At 66.0% G+C, this 25945-nt stretch overlaps 2 protein-coding genes across 5 annotated transcripts in view; both read left to right on the top strand.

Moving 5' to 3' along the window:
• The first annotated feature begins 847 nt into the window (after positions 1-847).
• TEX22 (testis expressed 22) lies at positions 848-7056 on the top strand. Its single transcript, XM_087817824.1, has 4 exons — positions 848-980; positions 1425-1620; positions 6610-6720; positions 6916-7056. Exons 2-4 carry the CDS (start codon positions 1462-1464, stop codon positions 7054-7056), a joined length of 411 nt encoding a protein of 136 aa, XP_087673950.1. The 5' UTR covers positions 848-980; positions 1425-1461.
• A 1064-nt stretch (positions 7057-8120) lies between these two features.
• Positions 8121-25945, top strand: part of MTA1 (metastasis associated 1) — a 36287-nt gene continuing 18462 nt past the window's right edge. For 3 of the 4 annotated variants that reach the window (XM_087817842.1, XM_087817837.1, XM_087817850.1), the window contains exons 1-2: positions 8121-8616; positions 24802-24869. In XM_087817842.1, the coding sequence (XP_087673968.1) occupies positions 8412-8616; positions 24802-24869 (273 nt within the window). In that variant the 5' untranslated portion in view covers positions 8121-8411. Of the gene's footprint in view, positions 8617-12674; positions 12805-24801; positions 24870-25945 lie in introns of those variants that run through there. The other variant, XM_087817846.1, reaches the window with a different exon arrangement.

The raw sequence follows: 25945 nt of genomic DNA, 5'->3' as shown, positions 1-25945 counted from the left end.
CGGAAACGGAGGGGAGGAGCCTGCGGAACGGAAGTTCCGCGGTCTTGGCCCCGCCCCCTCGGGCTTTCCAGAACTTCCGTGCGTCCGGCCCTTACGTTTGATGCCCCGTGCGCCCCTCCCCCACTCCGCACCCCTGTGTGCCCCGCCCCACCCCACCTCCGCACCCCAGGGTGCCCCTCCCACACCCCGTACCCCAGTGTGCCCCTTCCCCACCCGTACCCCAGTGTGCCCCTCCTCCACCCCGTACCCCAGTGTGCCCCTCCCCCACCTCCGTACCCCAGTGTACCCCGGCCCTTCTCCACCTCGTACCCCAGTGTGCTCCGTCACACCCCACCTCGTACCCCAGTGTGCTCCTCCCCCACCTCTGTACCCCAGTGTACCCCAGCCCTTCTCCACCTCGTACCCCAGCGTGCCCCGTCACACCCCACCTCCGTACCCCAGTGTAGCCCAGCCCTTCTCCACCTCGTACCCCAGTGTGCCCCGTCACACCCCACCTCCGTACCCCAGTGTGCCCCTCCCCCACCTCCATACCCCAGTGTGCCCCGTCACACCCCACCTCCATACCCCAGTGTGCCCCATCACACCCCACCTCCGTACCCCAGTGTACCCCAGCCCTTCTCCACCTCGTACCCCAGTGTGCCCCGTCACACCCCACCTCCGTACCCCAGTGTACCCCAGCCCTTCTCCACCTCCGTACCCCAGTGTACCCTGCCCCTCCCCAACCTCCGTACCCCAGTGTACCCCGTCACACTCCACCTCGGTACCCCAGTGTACCCTGCTCCTCCCCAACCTCCGTACCCCAGTGTACCCCACCTGTCCCCGGCTGACCGCTGTAACCCCGCCTGCCCTCCTCTGACCAGTGCACCCCCAGTGGTCCCCGCCCAGTCTCCCTGTGTGTTCTGACCCCAGCTCCCTACTCCCATCCTTCCCCCCAGTCAACAGATTCCTCTTGGCTTGGGGTGTGGTTCTGCCACGTGGAGGTGAGGTCACAGGGGTCGGGAGGAGGGCGGTGGGGGGAGCCGGGGCCCTTCAGCCTCACTGGGGGTGCTTCTGTGCCTTTGCTGCCCTGGCCTCAGGGGTTCTGAGAAGGCCCCTGTGCAGGTGGAGGGAGCTGCCTGGAGCAGGCAGGTGGGAGCCCTGGGCCTGGAGAGGGGCGTCCCCGGGGGAGCCCGTGGGAGGCAGAGCAGGAGGGGTGCTGTGGCTGCTCCAGGCTCCGGGGCCCATGTGGAGAAAGGTGGCAGTAGGAGCTGAGGACACAGGTCACCTAGTGGGGTCCACCGTTGAGCCCCACTGGCCTGAGGCCCACCCAGTACTGTCTGGCCAGTGGTGGAAGGGGAGCCTAGCAGAGCCTGGCACTGCCTCCATCTGCCAGGGGGGGCACAGGGAGCCATGGGAACATAGGTGGCCTTGGGGACCTTCCCCAGAGCCCAGAGGTGCAGACAAGCAGGCCGCCAGCTGAACATGAACAGCGGGAAGCATTTGCTTCAAGAGCCCTCGGGAGAGAAGCCGGGACCACAGCCCTCTCAAGAGCTGCCCTCCCCCTCACCCAGCCCAACTGAAGCCTTCGGCCAGAGGGGTGCCCAGAGCAGCAGTCAGCAGGTACTGGAGACTCAGGACTGGGTAAGCTGATGGCAGCCTGGCTTGGCCGCCCCAGGGCTCCCCTGCGGGAACCGTGGGAATTGGCTCTGGAGGTAGGCTGGTCAGGTGCATGAGGATGGACAGGGCTGACGGGGGCCTGAGCACAACAGGGGCTGGGGTTGCGGCCACAGAGTCTTGGCTCTCTTCCCAGGAGCCTTGGGTGGGCAGCAGGGTGGACTTGTAGCCCTCCTGCCTCCCATAACTGTGAGCCATCTGCCTGTCTCTGCTGAGCACTTGGGTGGGGGCCCATGAGGCCAGGGAGAGGAGCCTGCTTCAGTCCTCACCAGCAGCCTCGCCCTGGGCTGGTAGGGCAGCACCACGTGCAGGGAGCCCCATCAGGGGAAGCTCTGCCCTCACGGTGAGGAGGGGCAGCGTCCTTCACACCTGGTCGGTGGGCAGTCAGCAGAAGGGCTGTCTGACAAAGTCGTTCCTAGAGACCCTGCCCGTGACAGCCCCAAACTGGAGGCATCTCTCAGTCCTCCCCCGACAGTTGCTCAATTCCCACACAGCGGCCACCGTGGGAGTGGACAGGGCACAGCTGTCCACTCGGGACACTCCATGAGTGAAGGAAGCCAGACGCCCAGGAATTCCCTGTGTATAGGGGTCAGAGCCTGGACAAGCCAGGTGCACAAGATGCTAGTCATGTGGCTGGGTCAGTGTGTGGGACCCGAAAGAGCTGTGTACTCAGACAGGTTTGCTTCTATGTTCGCGTGGTGGAAGGCTGACGCAAAAAGGCAGTAGGAGTCCTGGCTGGTGTGGCTCAGTGGTTAGTGTGTCGGTTGGATTGCAGTCAAGGGCACATGCCCAGGTTGCAGGCTCAGTCCCCAGTAGGGGACGTGCGGGAGGCAGCCGATCAACTCTTTCATCGTTGTCTCCCTCTCTGCCTCTCCCTTTCTCACTCTGAAAATCAATAACGACATATTAAAAAAAAAAAATGCTAAGAAAACCAGAGGATTCAAGTGTTAGCAAAGGTGCAAAGGTGCGAGGACCAGAGCCAGCACGCCCTGCTGGCGGGGTGGGGGGTGACTGCGCGGATGCTCGGCTGTCTGGGAAGGCCTCTTGGATGGACACAGAACAGACCTGCTGTCCCGTCAGTTGAGGTGAAAGCAGTGGCAACAAATGACCTACCCGACCAGAAGCCACAGGGAATGTCCCAGGAGCTCTCTAAGTGAGGGGCAGCGTTTTCCACCCTGCGGTACCGCTGGCCTGCAGGTCAGACCAGTGCAGGGCCTCGTGCAGCTTGTGGCGCGTCGGAGGCGCAGGGGCTGGAAAACGCAAACTGGAGCAGGCACTGTCCACACTCAGCTCAGGGTGCGGAGGAAGGAAACAGGACCTGTCAATCCTGTTTTACTTCTGGGAAGAAATCGGAAGCAAGTGTGGCATTGTTCATTTTGGATAGTGGATTCTTGATTTTTCAATGTTTTCCTCTGCATTTTTCCCGTGGTTATTGTCACATTTAAACGCATGCCGCCCGGCCAGCGTGGCTCAGCGGTTGAGCATCAACCTAGGATCCAGGAGATCGAGGTTCAATTCCAGGTCAGGGCACATGCCCAGGTTGTGGGTTCGATCCCCAGTTGGGGGCGTGCAGGAGGCAGCCGATGATCAATGACTCTCTCATCACTGATGTTTCACTCCTCTCTCCCCCTCCCTTCCTCTCTCTGAAATCGATAAAGACATATTTAAACAACAACAACAACAAAAGCATGCTTAAGGCCGTGCTTGGACAGGACAGCCCTTCCGCAGGCAGGCCCAGGGGTGCAGCTCCAGGAGCCCCAGGGCCCAGTGGTGTCACAGCCCTTCTCCCACCTTCGGGGACCAGAAGCATCCCAAACACAGCTGAGGAGGTGGCCTGGGTGCAGCTGGAGGCCTGGGGGGACCTAACAGTGGACTTTGGAAACACCTAAGGGATTGTACAGCAATTCTATGAGAAATGACCAAACGCACAACCCCAGATTTTTAAAACTTTTTTCTTATTTTTTTTCAAAAATTTTTATTTATTGATTTCAGAGAAGGGGGGGGGGGAGTGATTCGTTGTTCCACTTACTTGTGTATCCACTGGCTGCTGCTTGTATGCGCCCTGACCTGGGATGGAACCAGCAGCAGGCGTATTGGGAGGATGCTCCGACCAACTGGGCTACCGGCCAGGCACAAAGGAGGTTCTGGGGCGGCCCCAGAGCCTCCCTGGGTGAATAGTGTGGGCCGCACTGCTGGCCAATTGGGAGGTCAGTCCTCGCCCCTAGGCCTGCTCTGCCCAGAGGGGGAGGGGGGAGGGGACCGCGGCTGAGCTGACCCTGGCACAGAGGCCCTGGCGGCAGGCTGCCCCTCCCCCCAGTCCCTCAGGGCTCTGTCAGCGTCACAGCCCGTCCCCAGGGCCAGGAGGGTGCCCCGCACACAGGCCCTACTCAGGGACTGTGCTGAATAAGCGAAGGTGCATATAAACCCACGAAAACTGTCCCAAGGAGGAAGGGGCTTGGGAACTTACAAAACGCTCTGCGTAACCGGAGGAGGACCACACGAGGGCCTCGAGGGTGACGAGTAGTGTTAATACGTTCCAGTTTTCCCCTTAAAAACAGAACCAAAGACCTGTTGTCTTTCATTTTTTAAAAAACCAATTATTTTTATGGTTGACACTGTTGCAGATGTCTTCCTTTTCCCTCCTCTGCCCCCGCCACCCCTCCCTCTCCCCCTCTGTTGAGTCTTAACAGGGTGGGAAGGGGTGGACGTTTCTGCGTGGATCTCCCGGAGCGTTTCTCGCAGATTCAGCGCAGGCGGGGAGCAGAGCGTCACCATGACGATGCGACAGCCTGGCAGAAATCAGGGACATGAACGGAGCTCTCAACACCTGCGGAGAAAGGCCAGGTGGCTGCGCTGGCTGCTCAGTACTGTCCCCCTGGAAACTGCGCGGAAGCCAATAAAACAGACGCCAGTGGTAGAAGAGGAACGTTGGATTTATAATCACCACCTGAAACTTAATGGTTTTTCAATACACTACAGATAGCCTGAAATGTAACGGAAAAAAGGGTCCATTCACGTCAGCGGCAGGTTTCGACAGGAGCCTGTCTGCGGAGCCCTGAAGCGGGGCTGCCGGGGCAGCGGGGTGCTGGCCCCACTCAGGAAGATTTAATGCTTTAAACCTGCCAGGTTTCCCCCAAGCAGCTAACTCAGTGCAATCCTAATTTTTAAAACAAACTCTTCACGAATCTTGAAAATTTTACCCTGAGTGTACGAAGTGTCCCTGCAGCATATATATGTATATATTTTTTTATTTTTAGTTTTTTAATCTTTACCTGAGGATATTTTTTCCATTGTTTTCCAGAGAGAGAGGAAGGGGGGGGTAGAGACATCGATGGGCTGCCTCCCGAACTCGCCCCGACCGGGCACCGAGCCTGCCACCCAGGTGCCTGCCCTTGGCTGGAACTGAAGCCAGGACCCTCCAGTCCACAGGCCGACCCTCTAACCACGGAGCCAACTGGCCAGGGCCGCAGTGTAGTGTTTATTGCTGCAAAACAAACGTCCCCAAGACTCAGCCGCTTAAAACAATCAGATACTTTTGCCCCCTTTTCTGTACGCGAGGGACCTGGGAGCTGCTTAGCGGGGTGGCTTTGGCTTGGGGCCTCTCACGAGATTATAGTCAAGACGTCAGTCACAGCGACAGTCGCCTGGAAGCTCGGATGAGGCGGGAGGCTCTGCCCCACTCCCGGGGCTGGCACGTCAGTGCCAGACGTGAGCAGGAGGCCTCGGCTCCTCCCTTCATGGAGGCGCCTTCCCCCAGAGCCAGCGATGCAGCGGAGAGCAGGGAGGAAGCTGTGTGTCTTACGGCAGCTGTGGGGTCACACCGTCACTCCTCAATGCCCGGGGGCCACGCTGTTTAGTGAAGACCCGAGCGTGGACGTGAGGGGCGAGCCAAGGCTGTGTGCGTGCCATCTTGGAGGCTGGCTAAGGCAGCCGGTGAGATGCTAGTGACCGGCCACCCGACGCCGAGCAGAAGAAGTGAAAGGCGTCCATACCTAGAACCATGGGAGCCACACTGCGGGACCCCGAAGACGAAGCGAAGATCCTAAAAGCATCTAAGTGGGGACCCTTCAAAGGAGCGACCGTGACAGGAAGCTTGGCGGGTAGAATGACAGGTGTGTGCTGAGCATAAGCCATCACCCTGGAGTCCTGTGCCCGGCAAAATACCTTTCAAGAAAAGGGCAAAGGAAGTAGGTGAACCAAGCCCGCCTGGCCTGGCCACCTAGGACCCAGGAGACCACGGTGTGATTCCCGGGCAGGCTGCAGGCTCAGCTCCCAGTGGGGGCGCAGGAGGCAGCCCATCGGTGTTTCTCTCTCTCCCTTTCTCTGAAGTCAATAAACATTTTTAAATATGCCTTTATTGGCTTCGGAGAGAGGAAGGGAGCGGGGGAGAGAGACCTCAGCGGTGAGAGTCCATCAGCTGCCTCGCGCGCAGCCCGGGCGTGTGCGCCGCCCAGGACTCAGCCTTTCCGCGCGGGAAGCCACCCGAACCCGCGGGCGGGGCACCCCATCCTAGCCGGACAGCGCCCCTGCGCGCGAAGCCCTCGCCACGTCCTCTCCTCCGTGGAGACCCCAACCCGGGAAAACGAGGGGGGCGAGCCGTCTGCACGCCGCGGCTCCGGCCTCAGACTGTCCATCCGCGGGTGGTCGGCCCGGTTCGGTTCGGTTCCGCTGCGCAGAGGTGAGTGGTGCCGGCCCGCGCAGGGCTGCCCGGAGCCCGTGGGCGGATCCCGCTTCCCGGCCCTGCCTGGGCGCGCTCTGCACCCCTGCGGGTCCCCAGGAAGGAGCCCCGCCGGCCGCGGGGTCCCCGAGCGGCGTGGGGGAGGGGCTGGGCCCCGGTTGGGGGGCGGGGGCCTTCAGCAACAGAAGTCTGTGGCGCCACGGACGAGGCCCGTGCTCACCCCCGGGCGGGCGGGCCGGTGCCTCGAGGGCCGCGGGGGACGCTGCCTGTCCCCGCAGGTGAGCGAGCCGCCCGGGGCCCCGCGCCGGAGCCGCCACTGGAGCCTGAGCATCGAGGAGCGTCGGCAGCGGGCGGCGCAGGACGCGGCGGGGCCCTCGGCCCAGTGCCCGGTGCGGGGGGCGCGGGGGGCGGCGGGGCCCTCGGCGGGGGGGCGCGGGGGCGCGGGGGGCCCTCGGCCCGGTGCGGGGGGCGCGGGGGGCGGCGGGGCCCTCGGCGGGGGGGCGCGGGGGGCCCTCGGCCCGGTGCCGGCGCGGGGGCGCGGCTGCGGGGCCCTCCCGGCACCCCCTGACGCCCGCCTCCCGCAGGACGTCCTGCAGGCCGTGGCGCAGCTGGTGTCCGACGACGTGGACAAGGACGTGCTGGTCCCGCACCCGGCCGCCTCCGCCGCCTCCGCCCGCGCCTTCCGCGCCTTCCTGGCCCGCGCCGCGCGGGAGCCGCGCTCCTAGGCCGCGGGGCCTCCTCCCCGCCCAGGGGTGCCCCGCACCCCGCCACGCCCGGCCCGCTGCGGGCTCGGGCCTCCCAGGCGCCCCGACATTAAACGCCCCCAGACGGCGCTGCTCGGACCCGGCTTGCGGGAGGCCAGAGACGGTGCGGGGGGCATCGGCGCCCTCCTGCGCGGGGGCCCCCATGCAAAGGGGGGGAGGCCGGGTGCTGGGCGGGAAGGTGACCCCCATGCACAGGGCCAGCAGGACGCGGGGGCAGAGCCGCTAAGGCCCCCGCGCTGGCCCCGCGGACCCGGTCCTGCCTGGGCCCTGGGGCTGGCCGGCCGGGCCTCGCCCCCACGCAGCCGGGGCCTCCCGCACGGGCCTCCCCGCCCCAGCTGCCCGCAGTGGCCGAAGCCTGGAGGTGCAGGCTCAGGCCGAGCCGGGAGCCCCGCTGCCACGGCCGCCCCAGGGCTGCCCGGTCGGGGCAGGAGCGGCCTCCGGTGGGGCCGGGGCCTCGCGGGCAGCGCCGGGTGCTGGGGCGGCGCCTGGAGGCCAATCAGCGGTCACACTGGGTGCTGGCGGGTCACCGGGTGCCTGGTGCGGGCGCCTGGAGGCTAATCAGCGGTCACACTGGGTGCTGGCGGGTCACCGGGTGCTGGGGCGGGCGCCTGGAGGCCGCTCAGTGGTCACACTGGGTGCTGGCGGGTCACCGGGTGCTGGGGCGGGCGCCTGCAGGCCGCTCAGCGGTCACACTGGGTGCTGGCGGGTCACCGGGTGCCTGGGGCGGGCGCCTGGAGGCCAATCAGCGGTCACACTGGGTGCTGGCGGGTCACCGGGTGCTGGGGCGGGCGCCTGGAGGCCAATCAGCGGTCACACTGGGTGCTGGCGGGTCACCGGGTGCTGGGGCGGGCGCCTGCAGGCCAATCAGCGGTCACACTGGGTGCTGGCGGGTCACCGGGTGCTGGGGCGGGCGCCTGGAGGCCGCTCAGCGGTCACACTGGGTGCTGGCGGGTCATCGGGTGCCTGGGGCGGGCGCCTGGAGGCCGCTCAGTGGTCACACTGGGTGCTGGCGGTCATCGCAGGCCAGGGTCCTAAGCCTCCGACCGCAGCTGCAGGAGCCTGGGAAGGCCTCACGGGCTGCGCTGGGGGCAAGGCTGCCTTCCTTTCTGGAGGCTCCAGGACCGTCCACCCCTGGCCTCCCAGCTGCTGCAGGTGTCCACATCCCTCCGCTCCGGCCTCTTCCTCCGTCTCCCAGGCCAGCAGCGTGGTGTCCCCTGACCTCCTTCCATCCTCACGTCTTCTTCTGCCCCCTCCTCCTTTCGGGGACCCTGTGATTATGGGGCCCTCTGGGTCCCCCAGGCCGGTGTCCCCCGGCCATGTGGCCCAACACAGCCGCAGGTTTGGGTGAAGACGTGGGCATCTTCGGGGGACGGGCCTGCCTTCCACAGGGGCTCCTGGCACGGAGCGGGCAGAGGGCAGTTGTGCTGCTGGACATCCCACAGAGCACGGGACGCCCCACAACCAAGATGATCAGACCCCGAATGTCAACAGTGCCCCTGCTGGGAGCCCCGGGGAGCCTGGGTGAGAGCAGGGCCCCCCGCAGACAGGGCAGGCGGCATCAGTCTGGTTAGGTGTCACCCGGCCAGCGCTGACCGCGGACCCTGCTTTGCTATCACCATACGTCCCTTCTAAACTGTTCATTCTGCTTTCCCACCGGGCGGGCGTCTGCCCATCTCGAGGAGCAGTGCGCCGCCCTGGGCCTCACAGGGACACCCCCGGGAGTGGCCACTGGGCTGGCTCCGGTGGCAGGACAGTCTCCCGGGTGCTGGCTCCCAGCTGACCACATGGTCCCCCTGGTGCCCATCTGTCCGTGAGTCAGGCTTGTGTGGAGCAAGGGTCCGCGGCCGTTCTAGACACCCAAGCAGAAAGGGGAGCCCCTCGGCCCGCTGAGCAGCCACTGCCCCTCATGGCCCCCACTGGGAAAAATGACTTCTTTGGCTTTGCAAGAACACTCACTGTTCAACAACCAACAAGAAAGTTAAAACCGTTGCCCACAATTTCATCACCGAGATAACCACTGCTGAGGCTCGGTGAAGGCCACTCAGATGTTTCTAGAGGCCTGGGCAGCGTTGGGGGACTCACGGAGACACAGAGCAGGGGTCGGGGTGCTCCTTCCAAATTAAAAAATTACCTTTAAGGAAAACATGGTTGATGAAATGAGATGGATGCTTCTTTACCCCCAAGTTGAAAAGACTCTCTTAGGGTTCTTTTTAGAAATCACAAAACCACAAAGGGATGGGTGTCCCTCGGTTTGAGCAGCACTGGCTGGCTGGCTTTGAGCAGGGAGGAGCTGGCCGTCCTGCGTCTGGTGTGCCCTCTGGGCCCCCTGCACCCCGGAGGCCCCCGCGCCAGCCCCCAGCTCACGGCGCTGGGCCCTCAGGGTCGGTGGTGGCTACAGCCTCAGTGGCTGGATTTAAGGTCGGCTTTTATATTTGCGAAGAACTTTATTTCTTGGGGGAGGGATCTAGGTTTAAAGGTGTTTTCTCCTGGGGGACACGGCTGGGAAGGGTCTCGGCTCCATTTTCTGTGCCCAGACTTGTCTTCAGCCTTCGAGCGTTGCTGGAGATCGGGGCCACCCTGGCGGTTGGTCCTTGTACGGGAGGGACTCTGTCTGAAAGTTACCTTGGTCCTCGGGGCTGTGGCTCATGCCCACAGGCTTTTCTGGATCACGGTGGGAACCTTTGGTGCACAGGCTCCTGTGAGCCCCGGGATCCTTCCTCGGAGCCCCTGAGCCCCCTCTGACCCTCTCCTCTGGCACCAGGTGCCCCGACTCTGGGCCTTCTCCGTCACCGCTGTCTTCCCCATCCCGCGGCACACGGCACATCCTTCTGAACGAAGGTCAGCCCAGCTCTCGGAGCCCTCCAGTGGCAAAGCCAGTGTCCCTGTGGGCTCTGCGCCCTTCCTCCACCCGTGTCCTGACCTCTCTAAGCCGTGGCCCCACCGCCACCGCGATCACTGAGAGCACGGAAGGTCACCGGGTCATCTGCCCGCCTGTCTCCTCCCCAGGGCAGGCGCCGCTCATCCCACACCCCCAGCACCCGCACAGTGAGCCCCGCGGTCGGTCGGTGCTCAGCCAGGGACAGCTGGACAGAAGCTGTGGCAGCTCTGTCTTGCCCTGAAATGACCTCCGGCCTTTCCTGGACTGTAACCTGCCCCTGCCCCTGCGTCCCACTCGCCGGCAGGGACCACTTCCAGGAGCATGTCTGGCCCGTACCTCGCTCCCGCTGTGGCCTCCTCCAGGGTCAGCTCGTCCGGGCTCCCGTTCTGACCAGGCGCCCTCGACTCCCGGCTCCCGCTGCCCAGGCCCGTCCCCCGCGGGCCCCGGCCCCTCGCCCCGGCCTGGTTTCCCCTCCCTGTTGAATCCTGGGAGCGGCTGGGCCTTCACAGGTCATTCCTGCTCTGACCAGAGTCCACTTGCTCTGCCAGCAAACGGGTGAATCCGTCTCTTCTGCAGCGGAGCTGAGATGTACCCGGTTGGCTGTGAGCGCGGCAGCCCCCCGTGTGGCCTGCGGGGTCTCCTGAGACCCGATGAACATCACCCTGCTTTGAGGGGCGCATCTTCTCTCTTGCGGGGGACGCGGAATTCAGGGGGTTCCGTCAGGCACCCGCCCCGAGTGAAAGTCAGCCTCGGCCGCCTCCGGGACCAAGGCCAACAGTGGGCTCCCTCCCTGGGGTGGGCCCTGTGCCCTGGGCGAGGCCTCCGCGGCGGGCGGTGCTGGGCTCTGGGTGGACGGGCCTGGACGTTTCTTGGTCCTGATGTTCTGGTCAGTTTGTGAGGTGCCCGCAGGAGACTTGCTGCTGCAGCTTTGCTCTCCCAGGAGACCAGCCCCCAGTGAGGACAGGCCTTCGGGGAGCAGGCAGCATCCCCCAGTGTCGTCCCCCAGTGTCACCCCCCAGTGTCACCCCCCAATATCATCCCCCAGTATCATCCCCCCAGTGTCACCCCCCAGTGTCATCCCCCTGTGTCACCCCTCAGTGTCACCCCCCAATATCATCCCCAGTGTCATCCCCCAGTATCATCCCCCCAGTGTCATCCCCCAGTGTCACCCCCCAATATCATCCCCCAGTGTCATCCCCCAGTATCATCCCCCAGTGTCACCCCTCAGTGTCACCCCCCAATATCATCCCCCAGTGTCATCCCCCAGTGTCACCCCTCAGTGTCATCCCCCCAGTGTCATCCCCCCAATATCATCCCCCAATATCATCCCCCAGTGTCATCCCCCCAATATCATCCCCCAATATCATCCCCCAGTGTCACCCCCCAATATCATCCCCCAGTGTCACCCCCCAATATCATCCCCCCAGTGTCATCCCCCCAATATCATCCCCCAATATCATCCCCCAGTGTCATCCCTCAGTGTCACCCCCAATATCATCCCCCCAGTGTCATCCCCCAGTGTCACCCCCCAATATCATCCCCCAGTGTCACCCCCCAGTGTCATCCCCCAGTGTCACCCCCCAATATCATCCCCCAGTGTCATCCCTCAGTGTTACCCCCCAATATCATCCCCCCAGTGTCATCCCCCAGTGTCACCCCCCAATATATCCCCCAGTGTCACCCCCCAGTGTCACCCCCCAATATCATCCCCCAGTATCATCCCCCAGTGTCACCCCCCAATATCATCCCCCAGTGTCATCCCTCAGTGTTACCCCCCAATATCATCCCCCAGTGTCACCCCCCAGTGTCACCCCCCAATATCATCCCCCAGTGTCATCCCTCAGTGTTACCCCCCAATATCATCCCCCCAGTGTCACCCCTCAGTGTCACCCCCCAATATCATCCCCCAGTGTCATCCCCCCAATATCATCCCCCAATATCATCCCCCAGTGTCATCCCCCAATATCACCCCCAGTGTCACCCCCCAGTGTCACCCCCCAATATCATCCCCCAATATCATCCCCCAGTGTCATCCCCCAGTATCATCCCCCAGTGTCACCCCCCAATATCATCCCCCAGTGTCATCCCTCAGTGTTACCCCCCAATATCATCCCCCAGTGTCACCCCCCAATATCATCCCCCAGTGTCATCCCTCAGTGTTACCCCCCAATATCATCCCCCCAGTGTCACCCCTCAGTGTCACCCCCCAATATCATCCCCCAGTGTCATCCCCCAATATCATCCCCCAATATCATCCCCCAGTGTCATCCCCCAATATCACCCCCAGTGTCACCCCCCAGTGTCATCCCCCAGTGTCACCCCTTAGTGTCACCCCCAGTATGATCACCCCAGTACCCCCTCCTGCACCTCAGCCCATCCCCCATCCCCCCGGGTGCACCCCCTGCGCCCCGCGGGGTCCTTCCCGGACGACCCTGGGCGCCGGCCCCCCCGGGCTCTGTCCCCCCCCCGCCCCCGGGGCCTGGACGCTGCTGGGCCGCGGGCTCCGGGCTCGGCCCCCCCCCCCCCCCGTCCGGTCCGCGGGGCTCAGGCCGCGGGCCCGGGAGGCCGCGTGGGGGCGGGGGGGGGACGCGGGGCCCGAGGGGCGGGGGCCCAGCAACGGGGGGCGGGGGACGGGCGGGGGGGCGGGGGACGGGGGGGCGGCCCCGCCGAGGCCCCGCCTCTTCCTCTCCCGCCCTCGGTCCCTGCGCGGCGGCGGCGGCAGCGGCCCCTTTAAACCGCCCGCCGCGCCCCCGCCCGCCCCGCGCCTCCATTTTCCAGGCGCCCGCGCCCCGGGCCCGCGGACATGGCCGCCAACATGTACAGGGTCGGAGGTAAGGCGGCCCGGCCGGCCCCGATCGCCCCCCGCGCAGCCCCGCGCCCCGGGCCCGGCCCCGCGCGGGGCGCTGCCCACCTGTTGGGGCGCCTGCGGGGCGGGCGCGCCGGCCCCCCGCGCACGTGGCCCGGGGCGTGCGGCCGCCGGGGGCCTGGTCTCGGGCCCCGCCCAGGCCCGCGGGTGTGGGGGCGCCGGGCCCTCGCGGCGGGAGCCCCGGCCCGGGCTGCGGCCTCCGCGGGGCTCCCTCGGGCCTGCGCCGGCGCCCCCAAACTTTCCCCGCCGCCCAGGCCGCGGGGGGCCCTGCAGGGTGGGGAGGCCCGCACCCGGCCCGCTTTGTGCCGCCGGGGCCTCGGCCGGGCCGCCCGGGAGGAGGGAGCCCGCGCCCGGCCCCGGCCCTGCCCCCGGGCCTGCCCCCCGTCCCCCGTCCCCGCCGGTCCCCCGGCCCCGGGCCTGCCCCCGGGCCTGCCCCCCGTCCCCTGTCCCCGCCGGTCCCCCGGCCCCGGGCCTGTCCCCCGTCCCCTGTCCCCGCCGGTCCCCGGCCCCGGCCCCTCCCCGGGCCTGCCCCCCGTCCCCTGTCCCCGCCGGTCCCCGGCCCCGGCCCCTCCCCGGGCCTGCCCCCCGTCCCCTGTCCCCGCCGGTCCCCCGGCCCCGGCCCCTCCCCGGGCCTGCCCCCCGTCCCCTGTCCCCGCCGGTCCCCGGCCCCGGCCCTGCCCCCGGGCCTGCCCCCCGTCCCCTGTCCCCGCCGGTCCCCGGCCCCGGCCCCCGTCCCCTGTCCCCGCCGGTCCCCCGGCCCCGGCCCTGCCCCCGGGCCTGCCCCCCGTCCCCTGTCCCCGCCGGTCCCCGGCCCCGGCCCCTCCCCGGCCCCCGCCCGCGCCCCCGCCGGGTAACGTGGCACCTGCGTCGCCCCCCCCCGCTCAGCAGCCGGGGACACGGGGCGGGAGCTTCACCCGGGGGCTCCCCGGAAGCCCGCCCCGCCGCCCAGGGCCCTGCTCCCCCGGCCCGGTGCCCAGCCTCGGCCCGTCCTGCACCCCCTCGGGTGCTGCCGTCACCCCGGGGCCCTTTGTGCAGCGCCCGCCCCCCCGGCGGCTCCTGCTGACAGGTGGCAGGGCCCGGGGTCCCCAGCCCGCCCCCTCCCTCCCGGGGTCCCCAGCCCGAGCCCCTCCTGGCCGGTCCCCTGCCACCCGGTCACCCCCAGTCACCCCGTGGGCCTGGGTGCTGGGTGCAGGGCCCCCGCCCTGGGCCAGGGGCTGAGCCCCAGGTACGGCTGCTGCCCCTTCCCCCAGCTCCAGGCCTGGGGCTCCCCCGGCCCCCCTCAGCCCCCGGTGTGGGCCGCAGCCCTTCCCCTGGGTCCCCCTCCGGCTGAGAGCTCGGCCGGTCTTCCGGGCCTGCTCCCTGGACGTGTGGACAAGCGTCCGTCCTCCGGTGGCTCCTTCAGGGGGCCTGGCCGGTCCCAAGTCTGGAGGTGCCCCTCTGGGGTGTCCCGGAGCCCCCCGTCTCCATGCCGGGTGGCGCTCCGCAGGCGGGACCCGGGGCCCCGCTCGGAACCTGCCCGTCCCTGCGGGAGAAACGGCCTTTCGCCTGGGTTTCCGGGCGGGCGCCTGAGCCCGGCCCCTGGGTCCTGGCAGGGCTGGTGGTCCTGGCGGGGCCCCGGGGTGCTGGAGGTCGGGGTGCTGGAGGTCGGCATCCCATTGGAGGCGCAGCTTGGGGAGGGGCGTCTGGAAGACGGGCCCCTCTGCCTGAGTGGCCTGGGGTTGGGCCCTCCCCGGGCAGCCTTGGCCTGGGGAGACCGTAGGGACCCCTCCGTTGTCTCCACTTGGGACCCTGAGAGCAGCCTTCCCAGAGGACCGCACGGGCCCCCGGCGAGACTGCAGTTTGGGGGCGCAGTTTCTGAGCACGCGTGTCTCCCGGGTGTTGTGTGGGACGTCCTGAGGCCCGAGAAGTCCTAGCAGAAGTCAGTTACCTGGGATGACGGCTGGGCAGCCGAGGGCGTGGCTGCAGCTCTGTGCCAGCTGACCCGCCCGGCGCAGTGGGTCAGCCTGGGCGGGGACAGGCTGGCTCTTCCCAGGGAGGTGACCTGGCTGTGGACAGAGGCCTTCTGTCCGTGGCAGCTGCCAGCGTGGTGGGCGGGGGGGCTGGGCCGGGGGGGCAGGGGCAGGGTCCACGACCCCTGCTCCTCTGGGCCTGTCCGCCGAGGGCCTGGGCAGGCGTCCAAGCCCCTGTGGTCGCCCCGGCTGCAAGAGGTGCCCGTGGGTCTCGGCTGTCCGCGCTGGTTTCACCGGCAGGCCGTGGCCGCTTCCCTCAGGTGTTGCCCTTTTCCTGCCACTCAGTGAGACTGACACCCATTCTTTTGTGTAATTTGCTCTTTTGAAAATATGCGTTGGCCCTGGCCAGCGGGCTCAGTGGTTAGAGCGCCAGCCTGCGGGCTGAAGGGCCTCGGGTTCCACCCCGGCCCGGGGCCTGTACCTCGGTTGCAGGCTCCGGGCCGCGGTCCGGGCGCGTGCCTCTCACGTTGGGGTTTCTCCCCCGTGTCCCGCCCCCCGTCTCTGAAAAACCAGCGGGAGGGTGTCCTCAGGTGAGGGTAACGCACACAGGCACCCCGAGACGGCGACAGGAGCGCCGGCGCTGGGCGGCGGGCGGTGCTGGCCCATTCCCCACGCTGGCCTGTGCCCTGGGGCTCTCGTTACGTCACCGGTCCCTGCCCTGCTGTCACCGGTTCCTTTCATTTTGTTGTGTGTTTTAAACTTTGGACCAGGTGAGACGCTCGCTCGTGTGCAGGGAGTTCCTGACCTGTAAGTGGCCCGCGGGGGCCGCCCCAGGCCTCCTGTGGCTCGGACAGGGCTGTGCCCTTTCACTCGAGGGAAGCTGTCTCCGGGGATGCGGAGTGAATCCGAGGGCAGGACCTCTGGGGGTCCAGGCACCCCTGCACCCCTGCAGTGTGGTGTCCAGACGCGGGGAGGGGGACACGGGTGCTGGACACGCCCCAGGGACGGGTGGGTGGGTGCCCACTCCCATTTGGACTCCCTGGGAGGGACCACCTGGGGCCCTCTGCCCAGGCCCCTGCGCTACCCGGGTGCCTTCTCCAGAGTCAGGCTCTAAACTGTCCTGTGCTGTGCTGTGCTGGCGGGGCCCCTCCTCCCCTGCACCCTGTGGCTGCCCCACCTGTCTGTCTTCAGGGCAGCAGTGGGCCCACCCCTGATGGGACTGGCACAGCCTTCCTGGGCTCCGACGGGCCGGGGTGCGGCCCGACTTCACGGCTGCTGGGCCTGGGCCGGGTGGGGGGCCTCGGGCTGGGTGCAGCGGCCGTGTCAGGGTGTGCCCCTTGGGGAGGGCCTGGTGGGTAGCTGCCGGGGCTGTGCCCTGCCCTGGGCTCCTCAGACCCACAGGATGCCGCCCCCCCCAGGGCCCCCTGCAATCCCAGGTTTCTTGGGCCCGCGGGGTCCCATTCCTCCGATTGGACTGGCCATCCCAGGGCCCCCCCGGCCTTAGGAGATCATCCCCCTAAGGTGCTCGGCTCCCTGCGTAAAGCTGCTTAGTGGCCTCTGAGGGGCAGAGGGTCAAGTCCGTGTGCCTTAGTGGCCTGCAGTCCAGCCCCACCCTTCCCCTGCTTGGACTCCCAGCCACCCTGCTGGGCCTGGGCTCCTGCGCCCTCCCTGCTGGGGAACCTCACCCAGGTGCCCCTTGGGAACCTGGCTCGGTCAGCGCGCAACACGTTCCGTTCCGACCCGTGTCGCCGCGGTCCCTCTGGGTGGACGGGGTCCTCGCGGCGTGGACCACAGTTTATTCGGCGGTGGAGTGGCACGTGGGGTCCTTGTCCCTGCGGGCCGGTGTGACAGTGCCACGGCCTCGTGGCTCACGAACGAGGGGCATGTGTCACGTCCTGCAGGCTGGACGTCCAGGGCCAAGGCTGCCGCCGGGTCCTGTCCGGTGGGGACCTGATTCCAGGGCCTGGGAGCGCTTTTGTGTAAGGGACCTGCGACCCCGCCTGTGGGTGCCCCCCCTCTGGCCTGAGCCCCGGGGGGCCCAGAGCCGAGGTCAGCACCGGTGCTCGCTTCCTGTGCGGGCGGGTGACCCCGTCTCCCGCGGAAGGGGGTTTGGTTGAGGAGCTGACGCGTTACCTCCCCCAGCGGCTGCTGCAGCCTCACGGTCCTCGGGCAGGGTTGGGTCCCCCAGCTCCCCCGAGCCCGCGGCGGCCGACCTGGTCAGCTTCTGTCTGCAGGGGCCTGCCGGGTGTGGGTGCCACCCGCCGTCCGTTTGCATTGCCCTGGTGATAAGTGGCGATGGGCGTCTTCTCAGGGGTTTTTATTTTTTAAAATCCTCGCCGGAGGATATGTCCCCCCCGTTGTTTTTAGAGCGAGAGGAAGGGGGAGAGAGATCTCGATGGGTTGCTTCCCCTACGCACCCCCACGGGGACTGACCCCACGGCCTAGGCGTGTGCCCCGACCAGGAATCAGACCTGCAGCCTTCGGGCGCACAGGGTGACATTCCGAGCGGCCGAGCCCCCTGGCCAGGGCTCGCGTGTTTTTAATGTTTTCTGTTATTGATTTGGGGGGGAGGGTAGAGGGGACGGCCGAGGGAGAAGCGTCGGTGGGGTCAGCTGCCCGCGGCCGGGCACGCGCCCTGACCGGGAATCGAACCGCGATCTCCTGGCTCATCGGTTGCCGCTCAGCCGCTGCGCCACGGTGGCCGGGCTGCCCCACAGCTGCTGTGCCCGTCGCCTGCGGATCGCGGCCCGTGAGTCGGCTGCGGCCAGCGCAGGGGCGCCTGTGTTCTTTTGAACTCGCGTCTGGGTTTCTTTGGATAAATTCCCGGAAGTGGGATTGCCGGGCCATGAAGCAGGTCCGTGCTTAGTTTTCCGAGGCCTCTGCTCCTTTCCGCGGAGGCTGCGCCCGCCTGCCGCCCCCGGCCGTGCGCGAGGCCCCTTTCCCCGCGCCCGCGCCAGCACTTGTTGGGGGGCGTTCTTTGTTTCCTTATTGCTGCGTTGTGAGGACGTCTTTTATATTCTGGAGTTCGGCCCTTTCTTAGGTACGTGTTTTGCAAACTTTCTTTCATAACCTGCGTTTCGCGCGTCTACGGGACGTGCCTGACCTGAGGTCACGGAGGTTTTATCCTGTTTTCTTGTAAAATTTTTCAAAAGACGGGTAAACGTTCTTTTTTTAAAATATGTTTTTATTGATTTTTAGAGAGAGGAAGGGAGCGGGAGAGAAACATTGGTGGGCGGCCTCCTGCGCGCCCCCGACTGGGGGTCAGCCCACAACCCTGCATGTGCCCTGACGGAATCGAACCCATGACCTCTTGTGGAATTTTTATGGTTTGGGTTTTGCTTTTAAGTTCAGGATCCGTTTCAGGCTGGTTTTTGTGTGAGGTAGAAGGTTGGGATTCCGGGTGTTGTGGGTTTTTTTGCCTGTAGATGTCCTTTTGTCCCGTTACGATGGATTCTGTCTAGCCGCCCTGTCCCCGTGTGCACATCTCTGTGGCGGTCCGTTGGCCCCGAGCGTCCCCGAGGTCGGCGTGGCCCTCGTGCGGTGCCTGGTCACTGTGGCTTCGCCTGACCGTGCAGGGGGCGTGGCAGGGCGCCAACTTTGCCTTCTCGGGACCGTCCGCCCTGCCCACCGCCTTGGTCCCCCTGTGAGGCTCGGGGCTGGCCTCTTGGCCTCTACAGGAAAAAACAGAAAGAGCGGCAGTGGCCTCGGATTGGGATTGTGGTCAGGTGAGCGCCAACCGCGCGGGGAGCCGGCGTCCTCGCTGCTGCCGAGTCCTCGGACCGTCGGCGTGTGGCGGCCGCCGCCCATCCGTGTGGCTGGTGAGCTCAGAACGGCGCTTACGTTTTCCGGTGGGTTAGACAAACGAGGGACAGATCCTTTACACGTGCAAATCGCCTGGAACTCGAGTCTCCGGGCCCAGCCGTGCGCGGGGTCGTCTTCAGAGCGTATGTGCCGGGTCGCCCGTCGTGGTCTGGGCCCCGTGCATGGGTCCCTGTCACAGAAAAGCAGAGGCTGGGCCGGGACTCGTGAAGACCCGGCGCGTGGCGGAGCATCCGGGCCGGCCCGACACCGGCACACTGGTGCCGCCACAGGGAGCGTTCCCACGCGTGAGCAGCTGACGGTCAGAAAGGACGTGTCTCGCCGCAGCTGACCTTCGTCACGAGAATAAACGACAGTGTCACTGCAAAGCGTCCCAAGTTGCTCGCTCCCTCGCTGAGCGAGGGGAGCTGGGTGCTGATGGTGACCTTGCGGGTCACGGTCAGTCGCAGCCCCCGGGAAATGGGTGCTGAGGGAGGAGCAGCATCCTGGGCGCGGACGCAGGGGCGAGTGGCTGGTCCCTCCGCCGCAGCGAGGTGGCCCTCGCACCTGGTCCTGCCCCGTGTCCGCCCCAGGCTGAAGCGCTGAGTCACGTTCGTGAAGAAGGCGCCTGGGAGCTGTTTGCACGGACCGAGTGTTCAAGAGAGTTTCCGAGAGGTTGGGACCCACCGATTTAGTGCCAACTGAAGTGGAATCTGCTAGGACGTGGCTGGGACTGGAGGGGAAGCTGAGCTGCCGCCTCGGCCTCGATGTGACCCGTGACCTCTGGGTGCGTCTGCAGACCCCCCAGGAGGCAGGCATTTGAGTTGCGCCGCGTGAGGAGGACCCGCCTGTGTCCGGCGTGGGCGCCACCACCCAGGTGTCGGGGGCCCGAGCGGCACAGAGAGGCTGAGGGCCGGGCACTTTGTCTGAGCTGGACGTCCGCCTCAGCCTGGGACAGTGCAGCTCGTGGTTCCCGAGCCTCTGGGCCTCCAGACGGACACCAGTGGCCTCCAGGTGTCCGGTCTTCACGCTCTGACTGAGCCCATCACCTGCTGTCTGGTCTCCAGCTCACGGGTGGGAGATCGTCATAAGTCCCCACGTGTGTTCACGTCCTGTCCACGTATGCGCATCAGCTCCCGCTGGTCCTGCTTCTCTGCCTGTTACGACGGCGACGCCTGCAGAGCAGGAGGGGCTCGTTCACGGCACACGGGGCGGGAGGCGTGGGAGCCCACAGCCCCGCGCGGACCACGGTGGACCTGCTGCGACTCAGTGACCGTGTGTCCGCAGCAGCGTAACCGCCGTTGGCTCTGGGACTTGCACCTGCAGCGGAAGCCGACCTCCTGGCCTGAGGCGCAGCAGCCGAGGAGTCCTCTGATTCTGAACTCGGGGCCGAGACGGCAGGTTTGGGGAGGAGGAGTCCCGCTCCTGGGCGCCGTCCCCGAGCTCGATGGCCGTCCTTTGCGGATTCGCCTGGAAACTACGTAAAATAGCTCTTACCCTGAACTCCGCTGTGGCGAAGTCCTGGTGACCACTAATGTTTGAGTCACAGATGCTACATGCAGCTTCCTTATTGTGAAAACGTTAAACCAGGAGGGGGCCTGGCCCGCGCGGCTCAGTGGTCGAGCGTCGACCCAGGAACCAGGAGATCACAGTTTGATTCCCGGTCAGGGCACAGGCCCGGGCTGCGGGCTCGATCCCCAGCCGGAGCGTGCAGGAGGCATCCGATCAATGACCCTCCCATCATTGATGTTTCTGTTTCTCCCTCTCCCCCTCTCCCTTCCTCTCTCACTAAAAGTCAATAAAAATGTTTTTTCAAAAATGTTGCCCGGCCGGGCGTGGCTCAGCGGTTGAGCGTCGACCCAGGATCCAGGTGATCGGGGTTCGATCCCTGGTCAGGGCACATGCCCGGGTTGCGGGCTCGATCCCCAGTCGGGGGCGTCCAGGAGGCAGCGGATCGATGACTCTCATCGTGGATGTTTCTGTCCCTCTCTCTGAAATCAATAAAGGTATATTTAAAAAAAAAAAAATGTCACAGGTTAAACAAAAAGCCAGGAGGGGCCGTTCCCACCTTGGCTCCAGGTGTGCCTGGGGGCCTCAGCGCAGGTGTGAGAGGCCTCTCGTTTCTCCTTGTTGGCCCCACCGGGGATGTTTTCCCAATGATCTCAGAGAAGGTGGGATGTGGGAGAGACACCGATTGTCTCCTGAACCCGCCAGGCTGGGCTGGGGATGAACCTGCAACCCAGGTACGTGCCCTTGGCTGGGAGTCGAACCTGCGACCCTTTGGTGCGCAGGCCGGAGCACTAACCACGGGCCACCCCGGCCGGGGCGGGGTTTCTAGTTTCTCACCCCACCGAGCCGCTGAGGAGCTGGCGCCTGCCCGTCGGCCGACCGTGATGACCCGTTGCCCACTTACAGCAGGTTCGGGCCACGGGACCTCCCCAGGCTCGGCAGCTCTCTGGAGGGACCGGAACAAGTCACGGTCAGCCGAGACCGGACACGGGGCCCGGTGCGACCAGCCCGGGTGGCCTCTCCCGGCGGAGCCCAGAGTCGCGGACAGTGCCTCGCGCTCCCGCCACGGCCCGCCACGGGCCCGCCACGGCATGCGGGAAGTGTCGCTCGTTACCTCTGTCCAGGGCGTCCGTCCAAGGCTGGTCACGTCATGGCCGACCGCCTGTGTCTGGCCTTAGTCACTCAGCGCCCAGCCTCTCAGAGGTCAAGCTGACCTCTGGCCCCGCCACAGATCACAGTGTTAGCACCTACTTGGAGCCACGTCCCCAGGTAAGCAAAGACTTACCAGGCGGGTCCCCTGCGGAGTTTGGTCAGGGGCCGAGCTCTGGGCCGTGCCGGCGATGACGCCACAGGGCTGCCCATCCCTGCACGTGAGCGGCAGGCGCCCGTCAGGAGGGAAGTCTGACCACCTGACATACCTTCGGGCCGCACACGTCCCTGCTCAGGGCCCCGCGCCCGTGGATAGCTGCCGCATGTGGCAGCGTTTGGGAAGACGCAGAGCGGCACCGAGGAGCACGTCCCGCTGGCGCTCACACGGACGGCGGGGTTGGTTTCGCCGGGCGGGGCCCCGTGGAGCAGACGTCCGCCTTCCCAGATGACTCGCTTTTCTCGTTAGTTGACCAGTATTGTTACCAAAAGTTGTGCTCAGCTCTGTTTCGTTTGCGGTTTTGTAGGTAGGGCTGGGTAGGGCCGTGCTGGGCTTGCGCCTGTGACGCCAAGTGTCACCTTCCACCCCGCAGACGGCGCCCCCCTGAGCCGCCTGGGACCTGCCCCCGCGTTTCGCAGCTTGCGGCAAACGGGTCTTTGCGCGGAACTCTGAAGTTTTTCTTTCTTTTTTTTAAAGAATAGTTTATTATGGGGCGGGAGCTGGGCAAAGGGGGGGACAGCTGTAATACCCTCCACAATAAAAATAAATTTAAATAAATAAAGAAGAGTCATTCTCGTAGCCTTTCGTCGGAATAAACGGATTTTTCCTGCCACTCAAAAAAAAAGTCGATCGATTTTTAGAGCGAGGAAGGGAGAGAAACGTCGGTGTGAGAGCTGCCGCCTCCCCCCCCATAGACCCCCAGACCTCGCGGCGCCAGGACGCCTCCCAGCCAGCCGAGCCACGCTGGCCTGGCCGGGGCGCAGCCTGGGTCTTTAAGGCCCCGTAGACGTGCGAGACGCGATGGGGGTGTTCCGAGTTCTTGCAGCAGCTGTCTTGTCTCCCGCGGGCTCAGGAAAGGCGGGGCTTCCGCGTGGGGCGACATCCTGAGGCCGGGCTGGTGGGAGGCGGCCTGCGGAGCCCACTCCTCGCCGCCTGCCCCTGGGAGCCTCCGTGTTTCCGCCGAGCGTGAGCTCGCCATGGGCGTGTCACAGGCGCCTCTCGTCGGGTTCAGGTTCCCTGTGGTCCCCATTTGCTTAAGAGCCTTCGCCCGGCAGGCCCTGGCCGGTTTGGCTCGGCAGGTAGAGCATCGGCCCGCGGACCTCAGGGTCCCGGGTTCGATTCCCGCCAAGGGCACGCACCTCGGTTGCAGGCTCGATCCCCCAGGGGCCAGCCAGTGACGCGTCCCCCTCACATCTGGGTGTCTCCCTCCCTCCCACGCTCCCCGAAAAGCAGCGGAAAAAACATCCCCGGCTGAGGGTTAAAAAAAAAAAATTTTTTTTTTTAAATTTCATCAGGAATATTGTTGGGTGTCGTCAGGCCTCTGCGTCTACTGAGATGGTTTCTTGGTTCTGCTGACGTGGTTCTCGGTGTCGGACCAGCTTGTGTTCCCAGAGGAACCCCGGCTTGGCCTGCTGATGTTTGAGAAGTTGGTCACTGGGTGGCCCGTGAGCCGGACGCTGGCTGGGTTTGGGCGGGAGGCAGCCTCGGGCCCGCTGGGGACCGTCCCCCCTGCTTTCCGGAAGGGCTGGGCTGGAATGGGTGCTCATCTCCCCCGGGCGGGGGACCCCCTGCGGGCCGGCGGGCGGGAGGGCTGTCCCTTTCTGGGTGGTGCCGAGGACGTCCATCCGGGTGCTGAGCTGCCTGTTGCACCTGCGCGAGCTGGTCGCTCGCGTCTTTGGTGGGATGGGTCCTTTTTGTCCTGGCTGGTGGATTTGTTGGCACGAAGCCGTTTCCCTGCCCTGGCTGCCAGCGGAGGGCGGGCGGCGGGGTCCTGACGTTGGGCACGTGGCTCATCTCGCCCGGCCCGCCGGCCCTGTCACCTGTCTGCACCTGCGCGGCCTCCTGCTTCCTCTTTCGTGCCGTCCGGATCCGTCCGTTTCCGAGGTTCCCTTGTGAGACTGGCTGCGCTCCTGTGGGCTCTCGGACCCAGAACCGCCTCCGCAGCCATGGGACTGTCGTTCCCCTGGTCCCCTCACCCCGCGCTCACCCTGCCCCTTCTCCCTGGCTTGGCTGCTGCCGGGCAGACTCGCCGCTGGTCTGTCCCCCGCTTGTGGGGACGTGTGAGCAACTACTTCAGGGTTGCTTGACTCCATCTGACGGTTTCTTAGGACGAAAGCATCGGCGATTGGCCTGGGACCTTTTTATAAAACCGCTTTATGGAGACGTAGCCTACGTGAGATTAAATTCAACCCTTTTGCGTTCAGCGACTCCTGGTGTTTTCCCACGTCCGCAGCGTCGCTGCGATCTGAGCTCAGGGTGTTGCCGACCCCTGAGACAACCCCCCGCAGGCCTGGGAGCTCGGGGAGGGCGCCCTGTCTGCTCCCGCTGTGTCCTCAGGGCAACAGCAGAGCCTGGGAGCACTGTCCCAGCCTGTGCCCCCCAGGTGCGCACCCGCAGGTGTGTCCTCACGGGTGGGCACCCACAGGTGTGTCCTCACGGGTGCTCGCCTGCAGGTGCATGTCCGTGGCTGGGGCCCCTCCCCAGGGTCCAGGCAGCCCAGCCAGGACCTGCCTGCCAGTCGACAGGGCTGGGCTGGGTCCTTGGGCATTTTCAGGCCTTAGTGCAGTTTGCTTAATTCGGTGCCCAGTGTTGGCACTTGGGCCGCACCTAGGCTTCAACCAGGTTCCAGCTCCGGTGAGCCCCCTGCGCAGCCGTTTGCTGTAGAGCTGTCTGCCCGGGATGGGACCGCGCTCCTCAGGGACGGCGAGGGGGGTTGCCGGGAGCTTCGCTGCACTGGCTGGGCGGCCCCGCTGGCGGCCGGTCGCCTCGTGGTGTCCTGAGCCTCCCGCCTCCCCTGGTGGGGCCTGTGTGCTTCGTCGTGGGGGAAGTTTGTGTGCCCTGGACGGTTGGGGGACCCGGCCGGCGGCACCGTCTGCATCTCTGCTGGACCCGTCTGCCTGGGAAGCCCCGGCCTCCGCTCACTGCCTTTCTTTCTGGAGAGGAGGCTGGGGGGACCGCGTGGGGGGATGCGGGGTCCGGCAGCCCCAGTGTGCTCACTGACATGGTGTGGGGGTGGGGGTGGCGGTGCCCGTGGCCGTCCTTCCTGCCCTGCCCACCCCCAGAAAGGACAGACTCCTGGAGGCGGCTGGTGTCGGGACGCAGGGGACAGGAGGGCTGCAGGCCCCGCCAGGGTGTCCCCCTCCCACCTCGTATCTGGCCCCCACCCAGCACCACGGACATGGGCCTGGTTACGCCTTCGCCCCCTCCCGTTCCCCTGTTCCAGATCTGAGGGTGCGAGCCGTGGAAGGGGCCAGGGCTTCCCGGGTCCCGGGGGTGGCGGGAGATTTGACCGTATCAGCGACATGCGGCTGGGTGACGCTCTCTCTGTGCCTGTCCGCAGACTACGTCTACTTCGAGAACTCCTCCAGCAACCCCTACCTGATCCGGAGAATCGAGGAGCTCAACAAGGTAGTGCCCGTGTGCGTGTGTGTGCGTGTGTGTGTGCGCGCCATATGCATGCGTGTAATGACTGCATGTGCGGCGGGGGGAGCAGGGTGTCCACCCTTCGTGTGGCTCCACCCTGGGGCCACGGTCACGAGACAAGACATGCCCCCAGCCTCGGTGCCCTGTTTGCAGGGGACCTTGGGGGCGGGCGCGGACTGGCCACTGCACTGTCTGCTCAGATGTTTTGGTGGCTTCGTCCCCAAGGTCGTCTGCCCAGACCTGGGTCCCTGGTGGCCGCGCTTGAGGGGTGTGATCAGCGGGGCCTGAGTAGAACAGGAGTGTTGAGAGGGTCTGGGCTGGACGATTCCTGGGACCAACTAAAGACCCTCCGAAGCCACGCCCTGCGCCCGGGCCACAGGGCCTCGAGGTGACTACATTCCCTCTGCCTCCGGTCCCTCCGCGTGGGTGGGGCTGATGACCCTCCCCGTGGGCGCAGTCCCGCCCGTTGACCGATCAGGTCTGTGAGGCACCCGGAAGCCCAGGCCTGGCAGGATTCTAGATGCGCGAGGGCCAGTGGGACTGAACACGCGCCTCTCCTCTCCATGGCGACCCCCCGAAATAGCAGGAAAGCAGCACCAGGACTGCACCCACGGGAGAGGAGAATGGGGGAGGCCCCGCCCTGAGCTTTGGACAGGGAGGCTTCCGCCACGGGTGGGGTGGCGGGAACGGTGCTCCCCTGCGGGGACCGGCGGGCATGACTGGGGCCTGTGCGGGTCAGGAACACAGGAGGCAGTGGGGCCGTGGGCTCTGTCCCTGCCGGAGAATGGACTCGGCCCACTTGGGCACAGCCCAGCCGAGCGTGGTGGGGCTGGAAGTGGGGTGGTTTGTGGCTCCCAATGGGGCCCCTTGGCCCTGGGGCCCCAGGGCAGCACCTGCCGGACAGGAGGGCGGTGAGCGCCCATCTCTGCAGAGCCCGGGACACCCAGAGGCGAGAGGGGCTCAGGGGAACTTTTAACCTGAAAACTGGTCAAGACAGACCAAGAAGAGGAGCCGGTGCCCGAGCAGAAGAAACTAAATGCAGACAAACCTCTCTCATCCCC

Source organism: Miniopterus natalensis, chromosome 1 (genome assembly GCF_054644295.1).
Source record: "Miniopterus natalensis isolate mMinNat1 chromosome 1, mMinNat1.hap1, whole genome shotgun sequence".
Taxonomy (NCBI): Eukaryota; Metazoa; Chordata; class Mammalia; order Chiroptera; family Miniopteridae; genus Miniopterus; species Miniopterus natalensis.
This window is presented reverse-complemented; position numbering and strand designations above follow the sequence as displayed.